Source organism: Arvicanthis niloticus, chromosome 30, assembly GCF_011762505.2.
Source record: "Arvicanthis niloticus isolate mArvNil1 chromosome 30, mArvNil1.pat.X, whole genome shotgun sequence".
In the NCBI taxonomy this organism is placed as follows: Eukaryota; Metazoa; Chordata; class Mammalia; order Rodentia; family Muridae; genus Arvicanthis; species Arvicanthis niloticus.
The window spans coordinates 3,380,603-3,402,869 of NC_133438.1; the positions used below are offsets into that span (position 1 = coordinate 3,380,603).

Genomic DNA, 22,267 nt, shown 5'->3' on the forward strand with positions numbered 1-22,267 from the left:
AACTTACTTAAAGTCTCAGAGAAGTAGGAAAATTAAATCTCAGCAAGGACTGTAAGTTCAAGCAGGCAGACATGTGACTGGAGTGGTAGCTGAGAGCATATATCTTACTGCACAAGAAGGAGGCAAAGAAATAACTGATTAAGTTTTGGACTGTAGCAGAGATTGCTAATTAAAATTTCCATCCTCACAAAATACCAATTTAAACAATAATCAATATAATCCCATATCTCTGCTATTGTGATATTTGCCATGGAAACAAAGGGCAACAAATTTTTCAGCATTGAGATTATATACTATGAATTGTACTTCACCCAGGCTAAATTACAAACTGTATTGGAAGGAAACATTGTACATATTGTGTGTCTACTTTGAAGGTTCATGTTGGCCATGTGTTCACAGAAAACAACAGAGTACAAGAAAGGGAAAGAAGGATACAGACATTATGGCATTTAGTGTTCTCTGACTCCACAAGCACAGTGTGTTGTCTGGTAAGAACAGGCACAGCAGAGCCTGAAAACTGAAATGTAGTGTCTTAGGAGCAGAAAGGGACAGAATGCTGGAAAGCATGCACTCATGGCTAAATTTGCATTTGACAGCCACATAAATGTTACATCTATCACAGACAGATAAAATGTCAAGACAATAGAGATTACATAGAACACCACAAAGGTACTCACTAAGATGAGGATGCTTTGGGTGGCTCTGGTCTCAAGGGATGACCTAGGTGATAGAGATTTGTGAATGTATTCAACCATCTGCTTGTGTTTGATCAGTATAAACACCATGGAGCCACTGGCCCACATCATCAGTCCCAAAAACATGACATCATTGAATGTCAAAAACATTACATTAAGAATGTTGATGACTCTCCCAGGATTAACAACAGCACAGTATCCAAATTCTTTTACACCACTAACATTTTGTACACTCCATATGTCAGTTGTGTATATAGGAATGAAGACATATACCAACAGCTGGATTGTCCAGCACAGGCCCAAGGAAGGACCAACTATCCTGGGGATTCTGACCTTGAGCTGTGCCCACTTGGAATTCCCAGGGCTGATAGTGATGAACTGAAAGACACTCAGCAGAGACGTGGAGCCAAGGGATACACCTCTGGCAACTCTATGAAAATAAAACACAAGTTTACATGTAAAGTCATCTAGAAAATATGTCTGACCAAATGCAGTCATTGTCTGAGGGATGCCTCTGCAGAGAAGAACCATAGAGCTGGAACAGGTCAGGTGTTTGACAATCAGGTCTGTGGGCTTTGCCTTGATCCCAGTGAAGTCAGAAATGATAAAACAGCAAAGCAAGGCTGAGTTCCCCAGAATTCCCAGTGTAGTCTGAAACAGGAAGAAGATCCCCATGACCATGTCTCTAGAGGCCATTTGGTAATGGTCCTAGGTCAGTGTACATCAGGTACAGCAGATGCTTGTCAAACAAATTAGACTATCTCCTTCAGAGCATGTCCATCACTGTATTGCCTAGAAATCATCACTTTATGTTCATAAGTTTAAATATTTACATGTGTCTTTCTAGTATGAAGTTTTCTAAAGTTCATTGATTTCCAATTGTTTTAATTACAGATAAATACCATGACATTGTAGTAAAAGCTGAACTTTATACTGTCATTCTTAAGAGTCTCGGTGAGGCTTTTTCCTGCATAAAACATCATGACCAAGAAGCTAGTTGGAAAGGAAAGGGTTTATTCAGCTTACACTTCCAAATTTCTGTTCATCACCAAAGGAAGTCATCACTGGAACTCACACAGGGCAAAAACCTGGAGGCAAGAGTGGATGCAGAGGCCATGAAGTGGTGCTTCTTACTGATTTGCTTTTCCTGGCTTGATCAGCTTGCTTTCTTATAGAAACCAGAACTACTAACCTGGATATGGCACCACCCACAGTATACCTCCCTTCCTTGATTACTAATTGAGAAAAGGTCCTACAGTGGTTCCTCACAGAGGCACTTCCTCAAGGGACACTTCTTCTCTGTGATAACTACAGCTTATATCAAGTTGACAACAAAACCAGCCTGTTCAGTGTTTTTATTTTTCAAATGAGTTAAAATTAATGGCTGGTTTAATATTCACAACAGCACTGTTGAGAGGGTCTAATGATCAAACTACATTCAGATGAGTGTCCTGCATGCAGACACACTGCCTATTTCCAATATCCCAGCAACTATGAAAAGTACACACTTACCAGAAAGGAGTAAATACTAACCACTAACTAAGATGCTTTTGACAGCTTACAGCTACCAGAGAGTGGGTATCAGCTTCATTTAAATATATGGCTCCTAGTAGGTTGGTTGACCATGCTCAGAGGATGTCTACACACCCAAAATCATATGGGCCATACAAATTGTGCTATATGACTTAAAATCTTGAAAAGATACAAAGTTTATCAGGTAGACAAGGGTGATGAATCTATAGGAGTCAGGAAGGCATAGAAATAATAAAAACACATTACACAAATTTCCCAAAGATAAAACATGCGAATAAATAATAGAGACTAATAAAAACATAATAAAATTTGAGAAAGAATAAATAGTATTTTAAATGAGGAAGGAATATAGATACAGAACATCAGATATCAAGGAAAAAACATTTTACTTCTCCTTTGTCATCAGTCACATGTACTTTTAGTTACTTAAGTCTTTGTGTAAATAAATATTTATATGTTTGCTTTTAAGTGTTTTCACAAATACGCTCTAATCTTTTCATTTGGTGAACAGTATTTAAAATATATCACATATAGTCATGTCTACAAAAAAGCAAAATAGAAAACAACTTGTATTTAAAACAGGGTCTAATAAATTCACTTATTCCATAAGAGGATTGCTGCTGAAATTCTTACCATTTTTGATAATGAAATTAAAGCACATTAGACACTGAATGAAAATAATTAACAAGAGTAGCATCCCTTCTAGACTGTGGTACATAGAGTTTAACAAATAGGTATTTAAGACATAGAACAATAATCACTACATAATACATACCACAAATGACATCAATGTTTGATTGAAAAGCAATATCTGGGCTGGGGATTTTGACACATAGTTGTAATCCCAACACCTGGTAGTCAGAGGCCAGAGGATTCCTGTAATTTGAGGTTAACCTGATCTACAAAACAAGCTCCAGGACAGCCAAGACTACAAAAAGAACACTTATATGTACAAAACAAAGAAAAAACAAAAAAAGAAAAAACAAAGAGTAAGCTATGGGACTCATAGGCTTTTTCATCTGGGAGAGTTGAAACTGCAGAATGTGAGTTCTGATGTTTGGATAACATGAGATTGGAGTTATTCAGTTACTCAAATATCAGTGGACTTGGAATTTCTATATCAATTTCTATACTGTTTGATCCACATTTCACAGTTCCAATCATACATGCCTTTTTTTAATATCACATATAGTAATGGTAAGAATTTCAGCAGCAATCCTCTTATGGAATAAGTGAATTTATTAGACCCTGTTTTAAATACAAGTTGTTTTCTATTTTGCTTTTTTGTAGACATGACTATATGTGATATTAAAAAAAAGGATATTACCTTCTCAATGTGCCACTCTAAACAGATATTTTCTGCAAATGGAAAGAAATAGATCACATACACATGAGAAACTGTGCGAACCATAATTTGAATTGTAAATATGCAGAGGTCATCAGACACAACTCTTGTGACTCATTAAATTCTAGAAGAGATTTTACCACCCATGTGAACAGAGTCTTAGATTCCCAAGAAAAAATAAGTGCAAGTGAATTCTGAGAATGTCACAAACTGTTTTAGCCATCAGAACCCCATAATACTGGACAGAAATACACAGTCACTGTCTTGTAAAGAGAAACAAAAAGATAATAATAGACATAATTATAATACAGGATAGCATTTAAATTATGAAGCCTCTGTCAAATCATGTTGGATTCACGTCTTGGGATGAACCTCCCCACTCTGAGCATTCAACCTGTGCAGGCTTTCCCTGAAAGAGGAGAACCATTTCAGAGAGCTGCACTCACACATCTTCCAGATGACAGCCTGCCCTCTGCACACGAGTGACCTGAAGGAGGGCAACTCACCTGTGCAGGTAGGATGCAGTTGTGATGCTGGCTACTAGATGGGGACTCAGTGGCCAGTGGGGCTTTCAACCCTCACATAGCTATGAAGTTAACAGCAATCCCCAAGTGAAGGCTGAATGTTCTCAGAGCTCAGACCCCAAGAGGATGACTTGGTCATTTCACAGAAATGAAAATGACAATTTGTCAAGGTAGTTGACATCTCGAAAAAACAAAACTCCTTCCCACTAATAAGAAAGGAAAACTTTTAATTGAATAGTAAGTATCATAGAGGGAGAAGCTGAAAATTAATGGGACTCTTTTCTCCTGTGGTGTCAGAAGCTGAGAATCCAGTTAGGAGAACCAGATAAAGACTGCATTCTGTGGAACAGAGACTGATGCCAGAGGGTAGAGTTGCTAATCCACTCTCCTGGGGGCTGCATCACTAGAAAAATATCTCTTACATTCTAACAGACTAGAAGTGTTGATGGACCTCACAGCCATAATTAATGCACCTTGTAGGTATTTCAGATTCAAGACTGCTGTCCTACTGTGCACTCATCCTGCTTGTTCAATTCATTTTCAAGCAAACAGTATAACAACCAAACATACTTTCCTTAGATTTCTGATTTCATCAGCTTTTATGGTCAAACCTAAGGCATGGTTTCATCCTAAAATATGTAGTCTTCCATGCCCCTGATAAATGTGTAGTACAGGTGTCTGTGAATTTTATGGTAATCAAACCTGAAACAGCAAGTATTTTGGTAGCCATCTTCATAAACTAAATTTTACCATAAGTTTTGGAGAGGATATAATACTGAGTTGATAAATCTATGTGTAGTGATGTTTGCAACATGTTGTCTGGGTCACTTGGGGAGCAGTTGGAGTCAGTGACTTAATCCCCACAGGGAGAGAGATGCAGCACAATTCAAATCTGTACTTACTCTTGGTTAAATACACAAGGAATGTGATTCTTAATTAAATTTCTTTAATGTGACCCTGACACATTTTGGGTAATTTGGGGATATTGTTGATTCATTCAACGCAATGCACTATGATTCTTTATTATCTGTCTTTGTCAAATTACCTGGCACTTGTTCTATTTAAATCTTTTTTTAGGTGGATAGAATCTTGCCATATCACCATTTCTTTAATACCATTGTGTATCTTTGATCACAGGATATACCTTCATTCAACTTCCTGGTGAGATTTTCTTTTTTTTTCAAGGTGAGATTTCTTTTTTTTACTGGATATTTTATTTACACTTCAGACGCCATTCCCTTTCCCTATCCCTCCCCCCTTAGAAAGCCCCTATCCCATGCCCCCCTTTCCTTTTTGCATTTATACACTTTTTTTTTAAATGTTAATCAAAGGCTTTATAAGTTTGGTAATGCTCAATCAGAGGTGTAACCCACTACCCAACCTAGATATATCAACTATGTTTGACAGGTGGAGATATGTGAACGTATGCCTCCCTGCCTCCCCCCTTCTCTTTGAAGCTAACATTTCATATTTTTCCTTTCTAAGATTACTAAGCATAATCAAAACAATCACCATGAGAGTAAACACAGGCCAAAGGCTATGCTTGGCTTTCCTGAGACTTTCTTTGTCAATGCAGTTAACAAAATAAACCTCTTTACCTTCAGATGAGAGCAAATGACAGTAACATTCTTCAGCAAAACATTATAAAAATTATATACAAAATTCAAACCACCCTTAGCACATACGTGTTCTACTAGGACGGCCCATGAAGTTCCACTTAATGCATGTACAAATCCAAAGTCTAAAAATCCACATTGCTTCCAACAAAAGCATCAGGCCTACCAATAAGAATACTTAAGTCTGGGGTACCAACTTCTGTCTTAGAATTTCCATTGCTAAGAAGAGACGCTATGCCGGGCAATGGTGGCACACACCTTTAATCCCAGCACTTGGGAGGCAGAGGCAGGTGGATTTCTGAGTTCGAGGCCAGCCTGGTCTACAGAGTGAGTTCCAGGACAGCCAGAACTACACAGAGAAACCCTGTCTCAAAAAACCAAAAACAAACAAACAAACAAACAAAAAACCAAAAACAAACAAACAAATAAACAAAAACAAATAAACAAAAAAAAAAAACAAAAGAAGAGACGCTATGACCAAGGCAACTGTTTTAAAGGCAAATAGTTAATTCGGTCTGTCTTACACTTTCAAGTGTTTAGTTCATGACCAACATAGCAGGAAGAATGTCAGCATGCAGGCAGCCATGATGCTGGAGAAGGAGCTGAGGGTTTTCCATTTTCATGAGAAGGCAGTCAGGAAGAGACTGTCTTCCAGCTGAGTGGTAGAAGAGTCTGTTTTTTACTGGCCTGAGCTCCAAAGAGCACCACCCTAGGAGTTCACCTCTTTCAAAACAGTAATATCTACTCCCACAAGGCCAAACATATTAATGTTATCACTTCTTAGGCACAAGACTATTCAAATCACCACAGTTTATTCCTACTATAAATTCTTTCATGCATTTAAATACAATTAGGACATGCAGATGCTTTACCACATTGATTACTTTCAGAAGGTTTCTCTCTAGTATGTGTTGATTTTTGTATTCAGAGAATACTGTGACATGTAAAGGATTTTCCAACTTGAGTACGTTCACAAGATTTCTGTCCAATTTGTGGTCTTTTATGTCTTTGGAGACTACAGTGATAGGCGCAGGCTTCTCCACGTTTGTTACATTCGTAAGGTTTCTCTAAAAAGTGTGTTACTTGAAGTATTTGGAGAGTACATTGTCATGCAAAGACTTTACCTCATTCATGGCATTCATGCAGCTTCTCTACAGTATGTGTTCTTTTATGTATCAGGCGATGCCTGTGACATGCAAGGGCTTAACACCTTGATGACACTGAGTCACTCTCTTGAATGTGTTCTATTATGTAGTCACAGATAAAAGTGAATTGTCAGTATTTCCACAATGATTACATTAATGAGGCTTCTCTCCAGTGTGATTTCTTTGTGTGTGTGTAAAGAACTCTGACATGCAAAGGCTTTACCACCTTGTTAATATTCAAGCAGGTTTCTCTCTGGTATGTGATCTCTCCTGTCACTGCAGATGACTGTGACTTGCAAATGCTTTACAACACTGATTACATTCATGAGGTTTCTGTCCTGTACCTGTTCTTTTATAATAATGGAGATGCTAAAGTTGTGAAAAGTCTTTACCACGTTGATCACATTCATAAAGTTTCTTCCAATATGGGATCTTTTATGTTTTTGAGACTAGTGGGACATGCAAAGGCTTTAGCACATTGATTACATCCATAGTTCTGTCCAATATGGGTTCTTTTATGTGTTGGGAAAAATCCTTATGGAAAGGCTTTTACCACAATGATTACATTCATAGGTTTCTTTCCAATATGGGTTCATTTATGGTTTTGGAGACAAAAACTTTGTGAAAAGGCTTTTACTATATTAATTACATTCATAAAGTTTCTCTCCAGTATTTGATCATTTATGTCTTTGGAACCTTTTCACTTATAAATGGGTTTTTCCACATTGATTACATAACTAAGGTTTCTCTCTGGTATGGGTTCTTTTATGATATTGAAGATTATTGTGATATGAAAAAGCTTTACCACATTGGTTACATTCATAAGGTTTCTCTCCACTATGGATTCTTTTATGGATTTGGAGACAACTTTGTTGTGTAAAGCCTTTACCACATTGATTACATTCATAAGGTTTCTCTCCAATATGTGTTTTTCTATGATGTTGGAGATGATTGTGACTTGAAAAGGCTTTACCACATTGGTTACATTCATAAGGTTTCTCTGGAGTACAACTTTTTTCATGCCATTCATGACTTTTAGAATTTTGATGTTGTTATTCAGTATGATGGACTTCCAAATTATAGCCTATAGCAGTAAGGTTCCAGTAGGTCTCAAGCACCACATCTTTGTAGAGATTTTTCTGGGAAGGATCCAGCAAATTCCACTCTTCCGCAGTGAAGTTCACATGCAAATCATCACAAGTTACTGCATCCATAACTCGATTTCAGAGCTTCCCTAAGGTCTCCACACAACATCCAAAACAAAGCTCAGAGCAGGTTACAAATTACCATTCAATCCTGCACAGGCACAGTGAACATTCAGAATCTTAATTCTTATTAAATTCACTTGTGGTAGCACAAGCCTTGAATCTCAGCATTCAGGATGTAGATCCAAGTGGATTTCTGTGAGTTGGGGCTGGGATGAAGCTTGGTATACACAGCAAATTACAGGGTGGCTAGAGCTACACAGTAAATGTACTTCATGGTTTAAAAAATCACATTAAAAAGGAGATAGCTCTTTATACTTAGTGTTGGCTATATAAGCAAGAGGATATCAGTTGGAATATTAAATACACACAAGTTACACACAAGTCACAGAGGAAATGTGTACATATAACCCTATTATGGGGTATCAGAGAAAAGATATCACAGCGGCTTCCTAAATATAAAGTCTAGCCTAACGGGAATACTCCAAATTAAATTTTTAAAAATGCCATATTTAAGTATATGGTATACATGGACCATGGATAGAGGATGTCACCAGCATGTAACATCATGGAAATCCTGCAACAGGAGCCACTGCAGTATTCAAATATGGTCAGATGAGAGAGAAAAACAAGAGCAGCCTAAGAATTATGAAGAAACATGGAACTGGACACTGTAAAATGTCAAACCCCACCATCTGGGGTCATGGTAAGTCCCAGTCTGACCTACCACTGAAAGCCATGTCTGAAGTCAGGGCTACAAAACACCAGGAGTCAGTGTCAATCAATGTTCATGGCTCCTAGTACCACTAGAGAATATGGTGTTATCACTGTCTGGGCATCACAGGGATGTACAGGGTCTGTGTTTAACAGGCCCCACCCATCACTGGACGCAATGCTCTGGGGAGTTGACCACATCTCTCGCCACCTGCAGCAATCTGGAGAACAGACATAGTGCCTACCCCAGGCAATACAGTAGACCTGGTCCTGGTGGTAGGTGTGTGTGAGACAGCCATAGAGATGTGTGTAGAAGAGTGGACCCTGCCATCATATTCCAGTCTCCTTATGTTTGGAAAATTCTTATATTTAATTTTTTATTTATTTTTATTTATTCATTTTACATCCTGTTCTTTGCCCCCCTCCAAATCAGCCCTCCCACAATCTTTCCCCACACCCTACTTCCTATTTCCTCTGAAAAGGGAGTAACGCCCCACCTATCTTCCCACTCTGGAACATCAACTCTTTGTGGGAAAAGACACAACTTCTCCTACTGAAGCCAGTCAAGGCAGCCCTACTACAATAGAAGAACATATGTTACAGACATGAGACAGCTTTTGGGGTAGCCTTGGCTCCAGTTGTTCAAGACTCACATGACTTCCAACCTGTATATCGAGTGTATAAGCACAGGGGGAGCCTAGGTCTGGCCCCTCTTATGATTTTCAGTGATAGGTTCAGTCTCTGAAACTCTAAAGGGTCGAGGTTAATTGACACTGTTGATTCCTGTGGAGTTACTATCTAATTTGAGGCCTGCTATAATTTTCCTAACTCTTCCATAAGAGTTACAAAGCTCAATCCATTGCTTGTCTGTGGGTCTCAGACAACCTGATATAGCTGTCTCCTGAGAGGCTCTGCAAGAGCCTGACAAATACACAGGCAGATGCTGGCAGCCAACAATTGGACTGAGCATGGGGTCCCTAGTGGAGGAGTTACAGAAAAAACTGAAGGAGCTGAAGCAGTTTGCAACCCCATAGGAAGAAAAATAGAATCAACCAACCAGACCCCCCCCCAGAGCTCCCAAGAGACTAAACCACCAATCAAGGAGTACACATAGAGGGACCCATAGCTCCAGCCCCATATGTACCAAAAGAAGGCTTGTCGGTCATCAATGGGAGGAAAGGCCCTTGGTCCTGTGATGGCTCCATTCCCCAATGTAGGGGATTTTGAGGGCTGGGAGGCAAGAATGGGGGGTTGGAAAAAGAACACCCTCATAGAAGCAGGAGATGGGTGGTGGGATAGCTGAATTAACAAAGAAAATGAAAAGGTGATAACATTTGAAATGTAAATAAAGAATATATACATTAAAAAAGATAAAAAGAAGATAATTCTATTATGACAAAAAAAGATATAAGCTAATAGACTGGATATGCAAACAAGAACCAGCATTTTCTGCATGCAAGAAGCCCACCTCAATAACAACACTGCTTTCAGAGTAAAAGAATGGAAAAAGGTCTTTCAAGAATTTGGTCATAAGACAAAGGCTGGAGTTGCCATCCTAATATCCGATAAAATAGACTTTTAATTAAAAGTTATCAAGCATGATGAGAAAGAGCTTCATGTTCATCAAGGCAAAACTGACCAAGACAAAGTCTCAATTCTAAACATCTAGGCCCCAAATGCAAAAGCACCCACATTCATAAAGGAAACTTTACTAAAGCACAAAACACACACTTAACAAACACGATAAGAGTGGGAGACGTAACACCCTACTCCCACCAATGGACAGGACATTGAAACAGAAACTAAATAGAGACAGAAGGAAACTAATCGAGGTTATGAACCAAAAGGATTTAAAAGATATCTATGAACATTTCATCCTAAAACAACAAAAAAAATACACCTTCTTCTCAGCACATCATGGTACCTTCCCCAAAATTGATCATATAATTTTTCACAAAACAACACTCAACAGATGCAAGAAGATTGAAATAATCCCATGCATCCTATCAGATCATCACTGACTATGGCTGGTCTTCAATAACAGCAAAACCAACAGAAAGCCAACATACACATAGAAGCTGAACAACTCTCTCTACTCAATGATAACTAGGTCAAAGAAGATATAAAGAAAGAAATTAATGACTAGAATTTAATGAAAATGCTCACACATCATACCAAACTTATTGGACACAGTGAAAGCAGTCCTATGAGGAAAGTTCATAGCACTAAGCACCCTGGTTAAAAAACTGGAGACATCTTACACTAGAAACATAATGACACACCAGGAGCTCTAGAACAAAAAAAAAAAAGAAAACATAAGTAAGAGGAGTTGTAGGCAGGAAATAATCAAAATCAGAGCAGAAATCAACCAATAGAAATAAAGAGAACAATACAAAAAAGCAACAAATCAAAAAGCTGATTCTTTGAGTGAATCAACAAGATAGAAAAAGCCCCTAGTAAAACTAAATAAAAGGGCCCAGAGGCATTATCCAAATTAACAAAATAAGAAAAGAAGACATAACAACAGAAACCAAGGAAATTCAAAAGAAAATCATCAGATCTTACTACAAAAGACTATACTCAACAAAACTGGAGAGTCTAGATGAAATGGATGGTTTTCTAAACAGCAACAACATACCAAAGTTAAAACAAGAGCAGGTAAAATATCTAAACAAGCCCATATCTCAATAAGAAATAGAAGAAGCCAACCAAAAGAAGCCTAGGGCAGCACCCAGTCGTGCATGTTCTTAGTCAGCCATCATCTTCCTAACTAGCCTAGGCCTGAAAATACAACACTGCTGCTCGGTTCAGCCCACTGGCTCTGGAGGGACAAAGACACCAGCCCGTCACCCACGAGACACCAGCATGGGAGATGGCTCTACCAATCTTCCATGCTGTCTTCACAAGGCTGGGCTGAGCACACACCATCCCACAATTTTTCGGTACCCAATAGAAAAAAGACTCTGATGTTTAAAGATTATCCAATAGCTTTATATATTTAGCAATGCTCAAATAACAAGAAGCCCACACAATTGGAAGTGTTAACCAATTAACTGACCTAGATATAAGTTGTTATCCAGGACTTCTCCCAATACGTGTGTGGCCATCCATGGCTCCTACATCTCTCTCCTCAGCTCCTCCTCCTCCTTCCCTCTTCCTCTCCTTACTCCTCCTCTTACTCTCCTTACTTCTCCCACCTCAGCTCCTCCCAACTTGCAGGGAAATATGCTGCTACAAAGGTGATCACTAATAACCACTGTACTGAAATTTTTCTCTCTCAACTACATTTATCCAAAACTCTTCAGTTTGGCCTCTGGCTGGTGTTTTAGGACAAGGGCAAAGAGCAGCCACATTTTTGCCAAAATACCATAATAGTTGTCTTCAGGATTATTTCTTCTGGAATCTCTTGAGCCACCATGGTCCTCGCTGCACTCAGCATTTCTGTAGTCTGAGTTCCTACAATGAGTGCATGGTAAGGTCTACTTATACAGTTCAACTGCATTTCTTTTTTTCCAACAGATAAAATTTTTTAAATACTATATCATATTAATATATTTCTTCAATTATTCCTGAAATTTCATCACTTACTGTAAAATAGTTATGATAGTCAAATACCTCTAATTCAATTTTAAGTGAAAAGCCAATCAATCTTATTTTATATAACAGGTGATATAACAACTTTCATCATCCCGAACTACACATGTGCCTGGTTGCATGAATGTGGCTATTTGAAGACCCAAAAATTTTGCTATTATTTATTTTGTTTTAATTTTTATTTGTTGTTTTATTTATTTATATTTTCAATGTTGCACCCCATCCCGATTTTCCCAAAATAAACTCACTATCCTATTCTGCCTGCAGCCCTGATTCTATGAGAATGCTCCCCCACCCACACATCGACTCCTGCCTTTCTGCCCTAACATTCCCCTATTCTGGGGCACTGAGCCATCACAGGAACAAGGGTCTCCCCTCCCATTGATGCCAGATAAGGACATCCTCTGCTACATATGCAACTGGAGCCATGGGTCCCTCCATGTTTATACTTTGTTTGGTGGTTTGGTCTCTAGGAGCTCTGGCGAGTCTGGTTGTCAACTGCATATCTGGTCCAAAGGTCCAAATGATAGAATGTTCAGACCTATCTCAGTCTGATCATGTTGCATAGTTTATCCTGGAGAAAGGCTCCATTCTCAAGTACAAATTTAGTTACAGTTAGTTTTGTGTGATGTAACACAATTTGCACAGAAATTTTGGAACAAATACAGCTATTTGAGGGCTAGCTTACAGTCTCAAAGGATTAGTCCATTTCCATCTCAGTAGGGACTGTGGCTTAAGGCAGGCAGACCTAGGGCTGGACTACAACCTGATAGTTTATATCTTGATGCACAAGCAGGATCCAGAGAGAGACCCGATTAACTTTTGTTCTGTAACTGAGACTGTTGATTAAAATCACCATCCTTGTAGAAGATCATTTTAAACTATAATCAATAGAGACCAATGGCTTCAATGATTCTACTACTGTGACACTCTCCATGGAAAAAAAGAACAGCAATTGTTTCAGCACTCACATCATATACTATGAATTGCACTTCTCCCAGGCTAAATTACAAACTGTATTGGAAGGAAACATTGTACATATTGTGTGTCTACTTTGAAGGTTCATGTTGGCCATGTGTTCACAGAAAACAACAGAGTACAAGAAAGGGAAAGAAGGATACAGACATTATGGCATTTAGTGTTCTCTGGCTCCACAAGCACAGTGTGTTGTCTGGTAAGAACAGGAACAGCAGAGCCTGAAAACTGAGATGTAGTGTCTTAGGAGCAGAAAGGGACAGAATGCTGGAAAGCATGCACTCATGGCTAAATTTGCATTTGACAGCCACATAAATGTTACATCTATCACAGACAGATAAAATGTCAAGACAATAGAGATTACATAGAACACCACAAAGGTACTCACTAAGATGAGGATGCTTTGGGTGGCTCTGGTCTCAAGGGATGACCTAGGTGATAGAGATTTGTGAATGTGTTCAACCCTCTGCTTGTGTTTGATCAGAATAAACACCATGGAGCCACTGGCCCACATCATCAGTCCCAAAAACATGACATCATTGAATGTCAAAAACATTACATTAAGAATGCTGATGATTCTCCAGGAATTAACAAAAGCGCAGTATCCAAATTCTTTTACACCAGTAACATTTTTTACACTCCATATGTCAGTTGTGTATATAGGAATGAAGACATATACCAACAGCTGGATTGTCCAGCACAGGCCCAGGGAAGGACCAACTATCCTGGGAATTCTGACCTTGAGCTGTGCCCACTTGGAATTCCCAGGGCTGATGGTGATGAACTGAAAGACACTAAGCAGAGATGTGGAGCCAAGGGATACACCTCTGGCAACTCTATGAAAATAAAACACAAGTTTACATGTAAAGTCATCTAGAAAATATGTCTGACCAAATGCAGTCATTGTCTGAGGGATGCCTTTGAAGAGAAGAACCATGATGCTGGAACAGGTCAGGTGTTTGACAATCAGGTCTGTGGGCTTTGCCTTGATCCCAGTGAAGTTAGAAATGATAAAACAGCAAAGCAAGGTTGAATTCCCCAGAATTCCCAGTGCAGTCTGGAACAGAAAGAACATCCCTGTGGCCAAGTCTCTGGAAGCCATACCATCACTGTCCTAGGTCAGTGCATATAAAGTCCAGAGGACACTTGTTAAGCAAATTAGACTATCTCCTTCATAGCATGACCACCACTGTGCTGCCTAGAATTCACCGCCATATGTTCATAAGTTCATATATTAAAATGTCTTTCTAGTTTGAGATTCCTAGATTTCAATGATTTCCTATTGTTTTAATTACAGGTAATTAACTTGGACATTATAGTAAGAGTTGAACTTTATATTGCCATTCGTGAGAGTCTTAGTCAGGGGTTCTTTTCCTGCACAGAACATTAAGACCAAGAAGCTAACTGGGGAAAATTGGGTTATTCAATTTACACTTCCAAATTTTGTTCATCACCAAAGGAAGTCAGGACTGGAACTCACACAGGGCAGGAACCTGAAGGCGGGAGCTGATGCAGAGGCCATGAAGGGGTGCTGCTTACTGGATTGCTTTTCCTGGCTTGCTTAGCTTGCTTTCTTATAGAACCCAGGAATATCAGGCTAGGAATGGCACCACCCACAACACCCCCGCTTGTCATTAATTGAGAAAGTGACTTACAGCAGGATATCATTGAGACATTTTCTCAAATGAGGCTCTATTCTCTGTAATAACTCTAGCTTATATGTAGTTGACACACAAAACCAGCCAGTACATTAAGGGTTTTCATTTCTCAAATGCTTTACAACTAATTGCTGGTTTAATATCAACAAGTGCACTGTAGAGAGGGTATAATGATGAAGCCACATTCAGAAGAGTGTCCTAACTGGTTTCCAATGTCCCTGCAACTAGGAAAAGCAGGCACTTACCAGTAAGGACACGCTCTGTCTCCAGAGAAAATACTAACCACTAAGATGCTCTTGACATTGTATAGCTACCAGAGAGGGCAAGTCAGCTTCCTTTAAATATATGGCTCCTAATACGTTGATTGACAATGCTTCAGTGGATGTCCACCCACCTAAGATCATATGGCCCATACAAATTGTGTCATATGAGTTAAAAATCTCAAAAAGATACAAAGTTTATCAGGTAGAGAAGGGTGGATGAAGAAGTGGGGAAATCATGGAAATGATGAAAACACATTACTAGAATTTCTCAAAGGTAAACCATGACAATAAATAATAAAGAATAATAAAAACATAATAAATTCTGAGAATAAGAACAAAGAGTAATTAAAAATAAGGAAGGAATATAGGGACAATCACATATCAAGAAAAAACATTTGAATTCTCCTGTGTCGTTACAGTCACATGTAAATCTAGTTACTTATGTCTCAAGTAAATAAATGTATTTATCTTACTTTTAAGTGTTTTCACAAACACATTCTAATGTTTACTTTGGTGAACAGTATTTAAAATATAACTCTATCACAAATAATTATGTCTACAAAAAAAGAGAAATAGCAAAGTACTTGTGAATGTGTTTAAAACAGTATCCAAGAAATGTATTTATTCTATAGGAGGATTGCTGGTGTGATACTTAACCTTTTGTGTAATGAAATTAAAGTACATTAGATACAGCATAGAAATATTTAGCAATAGTAGCATGTTTTCTGTGGGACATAATGTTTACCAAGTAGGCACTAAAGACATGGCAAAGTGACTAGACCATAATACATGGCACAATTGACATCACTGATCAATTTGAAAGCATTATCTGGGCAGAGAATATTGGAACACTCATCTTATCCTGGCATCTGGTAGATCCCTGTCAGTTTCAGGCTAATCTAGTCTACATAACAATCTCCAGGACAGCCAGGAATACATAAAGAGAAAGTATCTCATAAAAACAAACAAAAAAGTAAGCTCTGAGGTTCTTGGTCTTGTTCATGGGCTTCTGTGTCTGAGGAACTTGAAACAGCAGAATGTGACTTCTGATGTTTGGGTAACATGAGGTTGGAGTTATTCAGTTAGTCAAACATGATTGGACTTGGAATTTCCATATTGAAGCATCTGGTTACTGGTTGATCATCTTTTCATAGTCCCAATCATACAGGCCTCACAGAAGGATATTAACTTCTCAGTATGACACTCTACACTGATATTTTCTGCAAATGGAAAGAAATAATTCGCATCTACATGAGAAACTGCACAAATCATGATTTGAGTTGTAAGTATGAAACGGTCATCAAACACATCTCAAATAACGCTTGCAACTCCCTAAACTCTGGAAGAGATTTTACCACCCATGTGAAAATAACCTTAGGTTCCCTGGGAAAAAATAAGTGCAAGTTTATTCTGAGAAATAATCACAAACAATTTTAGCCATCAGGACCCCATAATGCTGGAAACAATTATGCTGTCACTGTCTTGGGAAAGAGCAACAAAAAATAATACTAGTAATATAATAATCAAAGTAGCATTTTCTCTAAAGCCTCTGTCAAATCATGTTGGATTCACATCTTGGGATGAACCTCCCCACTCTGAGCATTCAACCTGTGCAGGCTTTCCCTGAAAGAGGAGAACCATTTCAGAGAGCTGCACTCACACATCTTCCAGATGACAGCCTGCCCTCTGCACACGAGTGACCTGAAGGAGAGCAACTCACCTGTGCAGGTAGGATGCAGTTGTGATGCTGGCTACTAGATGGGGACTCAGTGGCCAGTGGGGCTTTCAACCCTCACATAGCTATGAAGTTAGCAGCAATCCCCAAGTGAAGGCTGAATGTTCTCAGAGCTCAGACCCCAAGAGGATGACATGGTCATGTCACAGAAAGGAAAATGACAATTTACCAAGGGAGCTGACATCTCTAAAAAACAAAACAAAAACAAAACAAAAACAAAACTTCTTCCCACTAATAAGAAAAGAAAACTTATAATTGAATAGTGAGCATCACAGAGGGACAAGCTGGAAATTAATGGAACTCTTTTCTCTTGTGGTGTCAGAAGCTGAGAATCCAGTTAGGAGAACCAGACAGAGACTACATTCTATGGAACAGAGACTGATACCAGATGTTCAACTCACTTTCAAGCAAACAGTGTTACAACCAAACATACTTGCTTTAGTTTCTGATGTCATCAGCTTTTATGGTCAAAACCTTGCCTATGGTATCATCCTAAAATATGTAGTCTTCCATGCCCCTGATAAATGTGTAGTTCAGGTGTCTGTAAGTTTTGTGGTAATCAAACCTGAAACAGCAAGTATTTTGGTAGCCATCTTTGTAAACAAAATTTTACCATAAGGTTTGGGGGAGAAATAATAATGAGTTGATAAATATGTGTATAGTGATGTTTGCAACATGTTGCCTGGGTCACTTGGGGAGCAGTTGGAGTCAGTGACTTAATCCCCACAGGGAGAGAGATGCAGCACAATTCAAATCTGTACTTACACTTGGTTAAATACACAAGGAATGTGATTCTTAATTTCTTTTCTTTAATGTGACCCTGATACATTTTGCGTCATTTGGGGATATTATTGATTCATTCAATCCAATACACCGTGATTCTTTACTATCTGTTTTTGTCAAATTTAACTGACACTTGTTCTATTTAAATCTTATTAAATTTCCCTCGCCCGGATCCCAGTGACTGGAGCAGTCACACAGCTGATCTGCTCCCCTTTAAAAACTGCACCCAGAGGCATCCTAGAGAGGTGATGGAAAGCAGAGCTGCAGGTAGGAGCACAGGCACACTGCCCCAGGCCCCAGAAGCACAACTGGCAGTAGGGAGCCCCCAGAGAGCACCTGGCATCCAGAACCCACCCCTGCGGAAAAACCACTCCCCTTCCGGCTCTTTCCTGGATCCAGGTGGCTGGAGCAGTCAAACAGCTGATCTGCTCCCCTTTGGGAACTGCATCCGGAGGCATCCTAAAGAGGTCATGAAACAAAGAGCTGCAGGCATCCTAGAGTGGTCACAGACCACGGAACTGCAGAGCAGGGGACACCATATCCTAAAGCATCCTAGAGGATCGACTACATCCAGAGCAGCAAACAAATAGCTGGTCTACTACCATGGAGACACCATATCCTAAGATAACCTAGAGGAGCCACAGTACCCAGAACAGCTGGAGCTCAGGATCATACAGACATCTGGACCCGGAGGAGCTCTGACACAACCAAGATAACTGGAAAGGCAGACTCCAGTCAGAACCAGTAAGTTCGAGTTGCACTACAGCTAACCAAATGGCAAAAGGTAAGCACAAGAATGTAAACAACAAAAACTAAAGTTACTTGGCATCTCCAGAACCCAGTCCCCCCAACATAGCAAGTCCTGAACACCACATCACACCAGAAAAGCAGGAATCAGAATTAAAATCATACTCATGATCATGATAGAGGACTTTAAAAAGGACATAAACAACACTCACAAAGAATTTGAGGAGAACACAGGTAAGCATGTAGAAGCCCTTAAAGAAATGCAAGAAAACACAACCAAACGGGTGAAGGAATTACACAAAACTGTCCAGGATCTAAAAATGGAAATAGAAACAATAAAGAAATCTCAAAGGGGGACACTACCCTGGAGATAGAAAACCTAGGAAAAAGATCAAGAGTCATAGACACAAGCATCACCAACAGAATACAAGAGATAGAAGAGAGAATTTTATGTGCAGAAGATACCATGGAAAACATAGACAAAACAATCAAAGAAAATGCGAAATGCAAAAAGCTCCTAACACAAAACATCCAGGAAATCCAGGACACAATGAGAAGACCAAGCCTAAGGATAATAGGTATAGATGAGGGTGAAGACTCCCAACTTAAAGGGCCAATAAATATCTTCAACATAATTATAGATGAAAACTTCCCTAACCTAAAGAAAGAGATGTCCTTAAATATACAAGAAGCCTACAGAACCCCAAATAGACTAGACCAAAAGAGAAATACCTCCCGTCACATAATAATCAAAGCATCAAATATACAAAACAAAGAGAAGATACTGGTACTAGCCGGGACAATTTAGCCCCCAAAGCTTAGGGCTCTAACAGTTTTGGCCCTTAAGCTTTTGGCAGTGCTGGTTCCAACATTTGGCATATTGGTCCTTGGTCCTTGACACTTTGGCTCTTAACGTGGGGCAGCAAGAACGGTCCTTGGTCCTTGACACTTTGGCGCTTAACGTGGGGCAGCAAGAACGAGAGACCCAGTGAGGGATCTTATTGGAAGAAGGATCTGCTGAAAATTCAGAAGTGAAACTAAGGTGATCACCGCGGGGAATCTGCCGTTGAAAAAGGTGCCCTCATCTGGGCCCCAGTCTCTGAAGATCATGATGGCATATATGAACCCGGGGCCTCACTATTCTGTCAATGCCTTGGCTCTGAGTGGCCCCAGTGTGGACCTGATGCACCAGGCTGTCCCATACTCAAGTGCCCCTAGGAAGCAGCGTCGGGAGCGGACCACGTTCACCAGAAGCCAGCTGGAGGAGCTGGAGGCCATGTTCGCCAAGACCCAGTACCCAGATGTGTATGCACGTGAGGAGGTTGCTCTCAAAATAAACCTGCCTGAATCCAGGGTCCAGGTCTGGTTCAAGAATCACAGGGCAAAATGCAGGCAGCAGCGACAACAGCAGAAACAGCAGCAGCAGCCTCCAGGGGGACAGGCCAAGGCTCGTCCTGCGAAAAGGAAGGCAGGCACATCTCCCAGACCCTCTACAGATGTTTGTACAGATCCTTTGGGCATCTCAGATGCCTACAGCCCATCTCTGCCTGGCCCCTCAGGCTCACCTACCACAGCAGTAGCCACTTGTATCCATTTGGAGTCCAGCTTCAGAGTCTCCTTTGCCTGAGGCCCAGAGAGCTGGCCTAGTGGCCTCAGGGTCCTCTCTCACCCCAGCCCCTTATGCCATGACCTATGCCCCTGCCTCTGCTTTCTGTTCTTCCCCTTCAGCTTATGCATCTCCAAGTTCCTACTTCAGTGGGTTGGATCCCTACCTTTCTCCCATGGTGCCCCAGCTAGGTGGTCCGGCTCTCAGCCCCCTCTCAGGCCCCTCTGTAGGGCCATCCTTGGCCCAGTCTCCGACCTCCTTGTCAGGCCAGAGCTACAGCACCTACAGCCCTGTGGACAGCCTGGAATTCAAGGACCCCACAGGCACCTGGAAATTTACCTACAATCCCATGGACCCTCTGGACTACAAAGATCAGAGTGCCTGGAAGTTTCAGATCTTGTAGAAGAGGCTTTATACTCCCACTTCCAGTGGAATCACCCTCTGTGGACTCCAGCTGCCTCCTCCAGCTTAGATTCCAGGAGAGCAGCCCTCAGCAGGCAACAACAAGTAGCAGTCCTGCCAAAGGCTGTGAACAATCCAGCTTCAGGTGTAGTCCTCCCTCAGCTCCATGAGAGAGCTTAGCCCATTTATAGTCTACCCCAAGCAATGAAAGAGACTTCTTCCTCTCTCAAGACAGCCCAGCAGCAGCCATGGTTGTGTCATGGTGTGCATATCTGATGCTTTCCCCCCAGTCTTCAGTAAAGGTGCTGAGAACTTGCTCTGGAGAGAAAGGAAATCTGTCTTGCAAGTGACTTGGAGAATGTTTGGGTTAGAACTCGTGGTGCGCTAAGCCAGGTGTGGTGACTCAATGTTCATAATCCCAGCATGGAAGAAGTTGAGGCAGGAGGATGGCTGGGAATTTGAGGCCAGCAAATCTGGCCTCAAATCTGGACTGTGAAGTGAGACCTCTAAATTCATTTGGAAAATTTATACAGTTAAAGTTAATAATCATCAGGTTTACCTGGTAGGTTTAGGGGATTGTTCATTTGAACATGTATATATGATTTAAATGTATATATGATCTATGTGTCTGTATGTATTACAGGCATGAGACACCAAACTGAGCTGGGATGCTGCAGCTTGTATTAAAAATTTTAAAAGAAGCTTGATGTGAATAGTGGGGAGGACTTGAAAGATAAGGTGCCCCAGGCAGAGGTTCCTAGGGTCAGATTAAGGAATTCCAGATGCCTATAGGAGTTGAATCTCAAGAGGCTGGAAGTCCTATTCATGGGCAAACCTGGGTAGAGGTCTTTTAGACATCCATAGACTATGTTCAATATTCTTTTTTTAAAAAAAGATTTATTTTATTTATATGAGTGCACATTAGCTATCTCCAGACACACCAGGAAAGGGCATTGGATCCCGTTACAGATGGTTGTGAGCCTCCATGTGGTTGCTGGGAATTGAACTCAGGACCTCTGGAAGAGTAGTCAGTGCTCTTAACTGCTGAGCCATCTTGACAGCTCATGGACAATATTCTATTTCATAAGCCAGGAGTGGTGGCACATGCTTGTGATCTCAACACGAGGGAGGTGGAGGCAGAAGGATTATGACTTCAAGATCATTCTAGGCTACAATGCAAATTTGAGGCCAGCCTGGGCTACATAAAACTCTGTTGCACTCTGACCCCTGCAAATCTTACTAGCCAAGCCACAAGGCTGATAAGGCAAATGGACATAGAATGACAAGGCCAGGAGTTCCCCTTGTTTAATGTTAGCATCTTTGTTCTCTCCTTTCCTACTTACTAGCCTTGCAGGTCTCCCTTCCCTGGCTACCCAGAGTGAAACTGATTAAAAATGTTGGATCTGAAAAAAAAAAAAAAGAAGATACTAAAAGCAGTAAGGGAAAAAGGTAAAGTACCAAAGTACCATATAAAGGCAGGCCTATAAGAATTACACCAGATTTCTCACCAGAGACTATAAAAGCCAGAAGATCCAGGAATGATATTATACAGACCTTAAGGGATCACAAATCCCAGCAAAACTCTCAATCACTATTGATGGAGAAACCAAGATATTCCATGACAAAACCAAATTTACACAATATCTTCCCACAAATCCAGCACATCAAAGAATAATGGATGAAAAACTCCAACACAAGGAGGGAAACTACAACCAAGAAAGAGCAAG

At 40.2% G+C, this 22,267-nt stretch overlaps 2 protein-coding genes and 2 pseudogenes across 2 annotated transcripts; 1 reads left to right on the top strand and 3 right to left on the bottom strand.

The window, feature by feature from the left end:
* Window positions 1–449: 449 nt before the first annotated feature.
* LOC143440569 (vomeronasal type-1 receptor 4-like) lies at window positions 450–1,391 on the bottom strand. Its single transcript, XM_076927393.1, has one exon. The coding sequence runs from the start codon at window positions 1,389–1,391 to the stop codon at window positions 450–452; it is 942 nt and encodes a 313-aa protein (XP_076783508.1).
* A 188-nt stretch (window positions 1,392–1,579) lies between these two features.
* On the bottom strand, window positions 1,580–8,072 carry LOC143440570 (zinc finger protein 431-like; annotated as a pseudogene).
* Window positions 8,073–13,506: 5,434 nt separating this feature from the next.
* LOC143440571 (vomeronasal type-1 receptor 4-like) lies at window positions 13,507–14,448 on the bottom strand. Its single transcript, XM_076927394.1, has one exon. It carries the CDS (start codon window positions 14,446–14,448, stop codon window positions 13,507–13,509), a length of 942 nt encoding a protein of 313 aa, XP_076783509.1.
* A 5,035-nt stretch (window positions 14,449–19,483) lies between these two features.
* LOC143440774 (cone-rod homeobox protein pseudogene) lies at window positions 19,484–21,105 on the top strand (annotated as a pseudogene).
* Window positions 21,106–22,267: the final 1,162 nt, after the last annotated feature.

Bases quoted from the DNA above. Each gene is read 5' to 3' on its own strand.
- LOC143440569 (XM_076927393.1), bottom strand. From the start codon at position 1,391: ATGGCCTCTAGAGACATGGTCATGGGGATCTTCTTCCTGTTTCAGACT.
- LOC143440571 (XM_076927394.1), bottom strand. From the start codon at position 14,448: ATGGCTTCCAGAGACTTGGCCACAGGGATGTTCTTTCTGTTCCAGACT.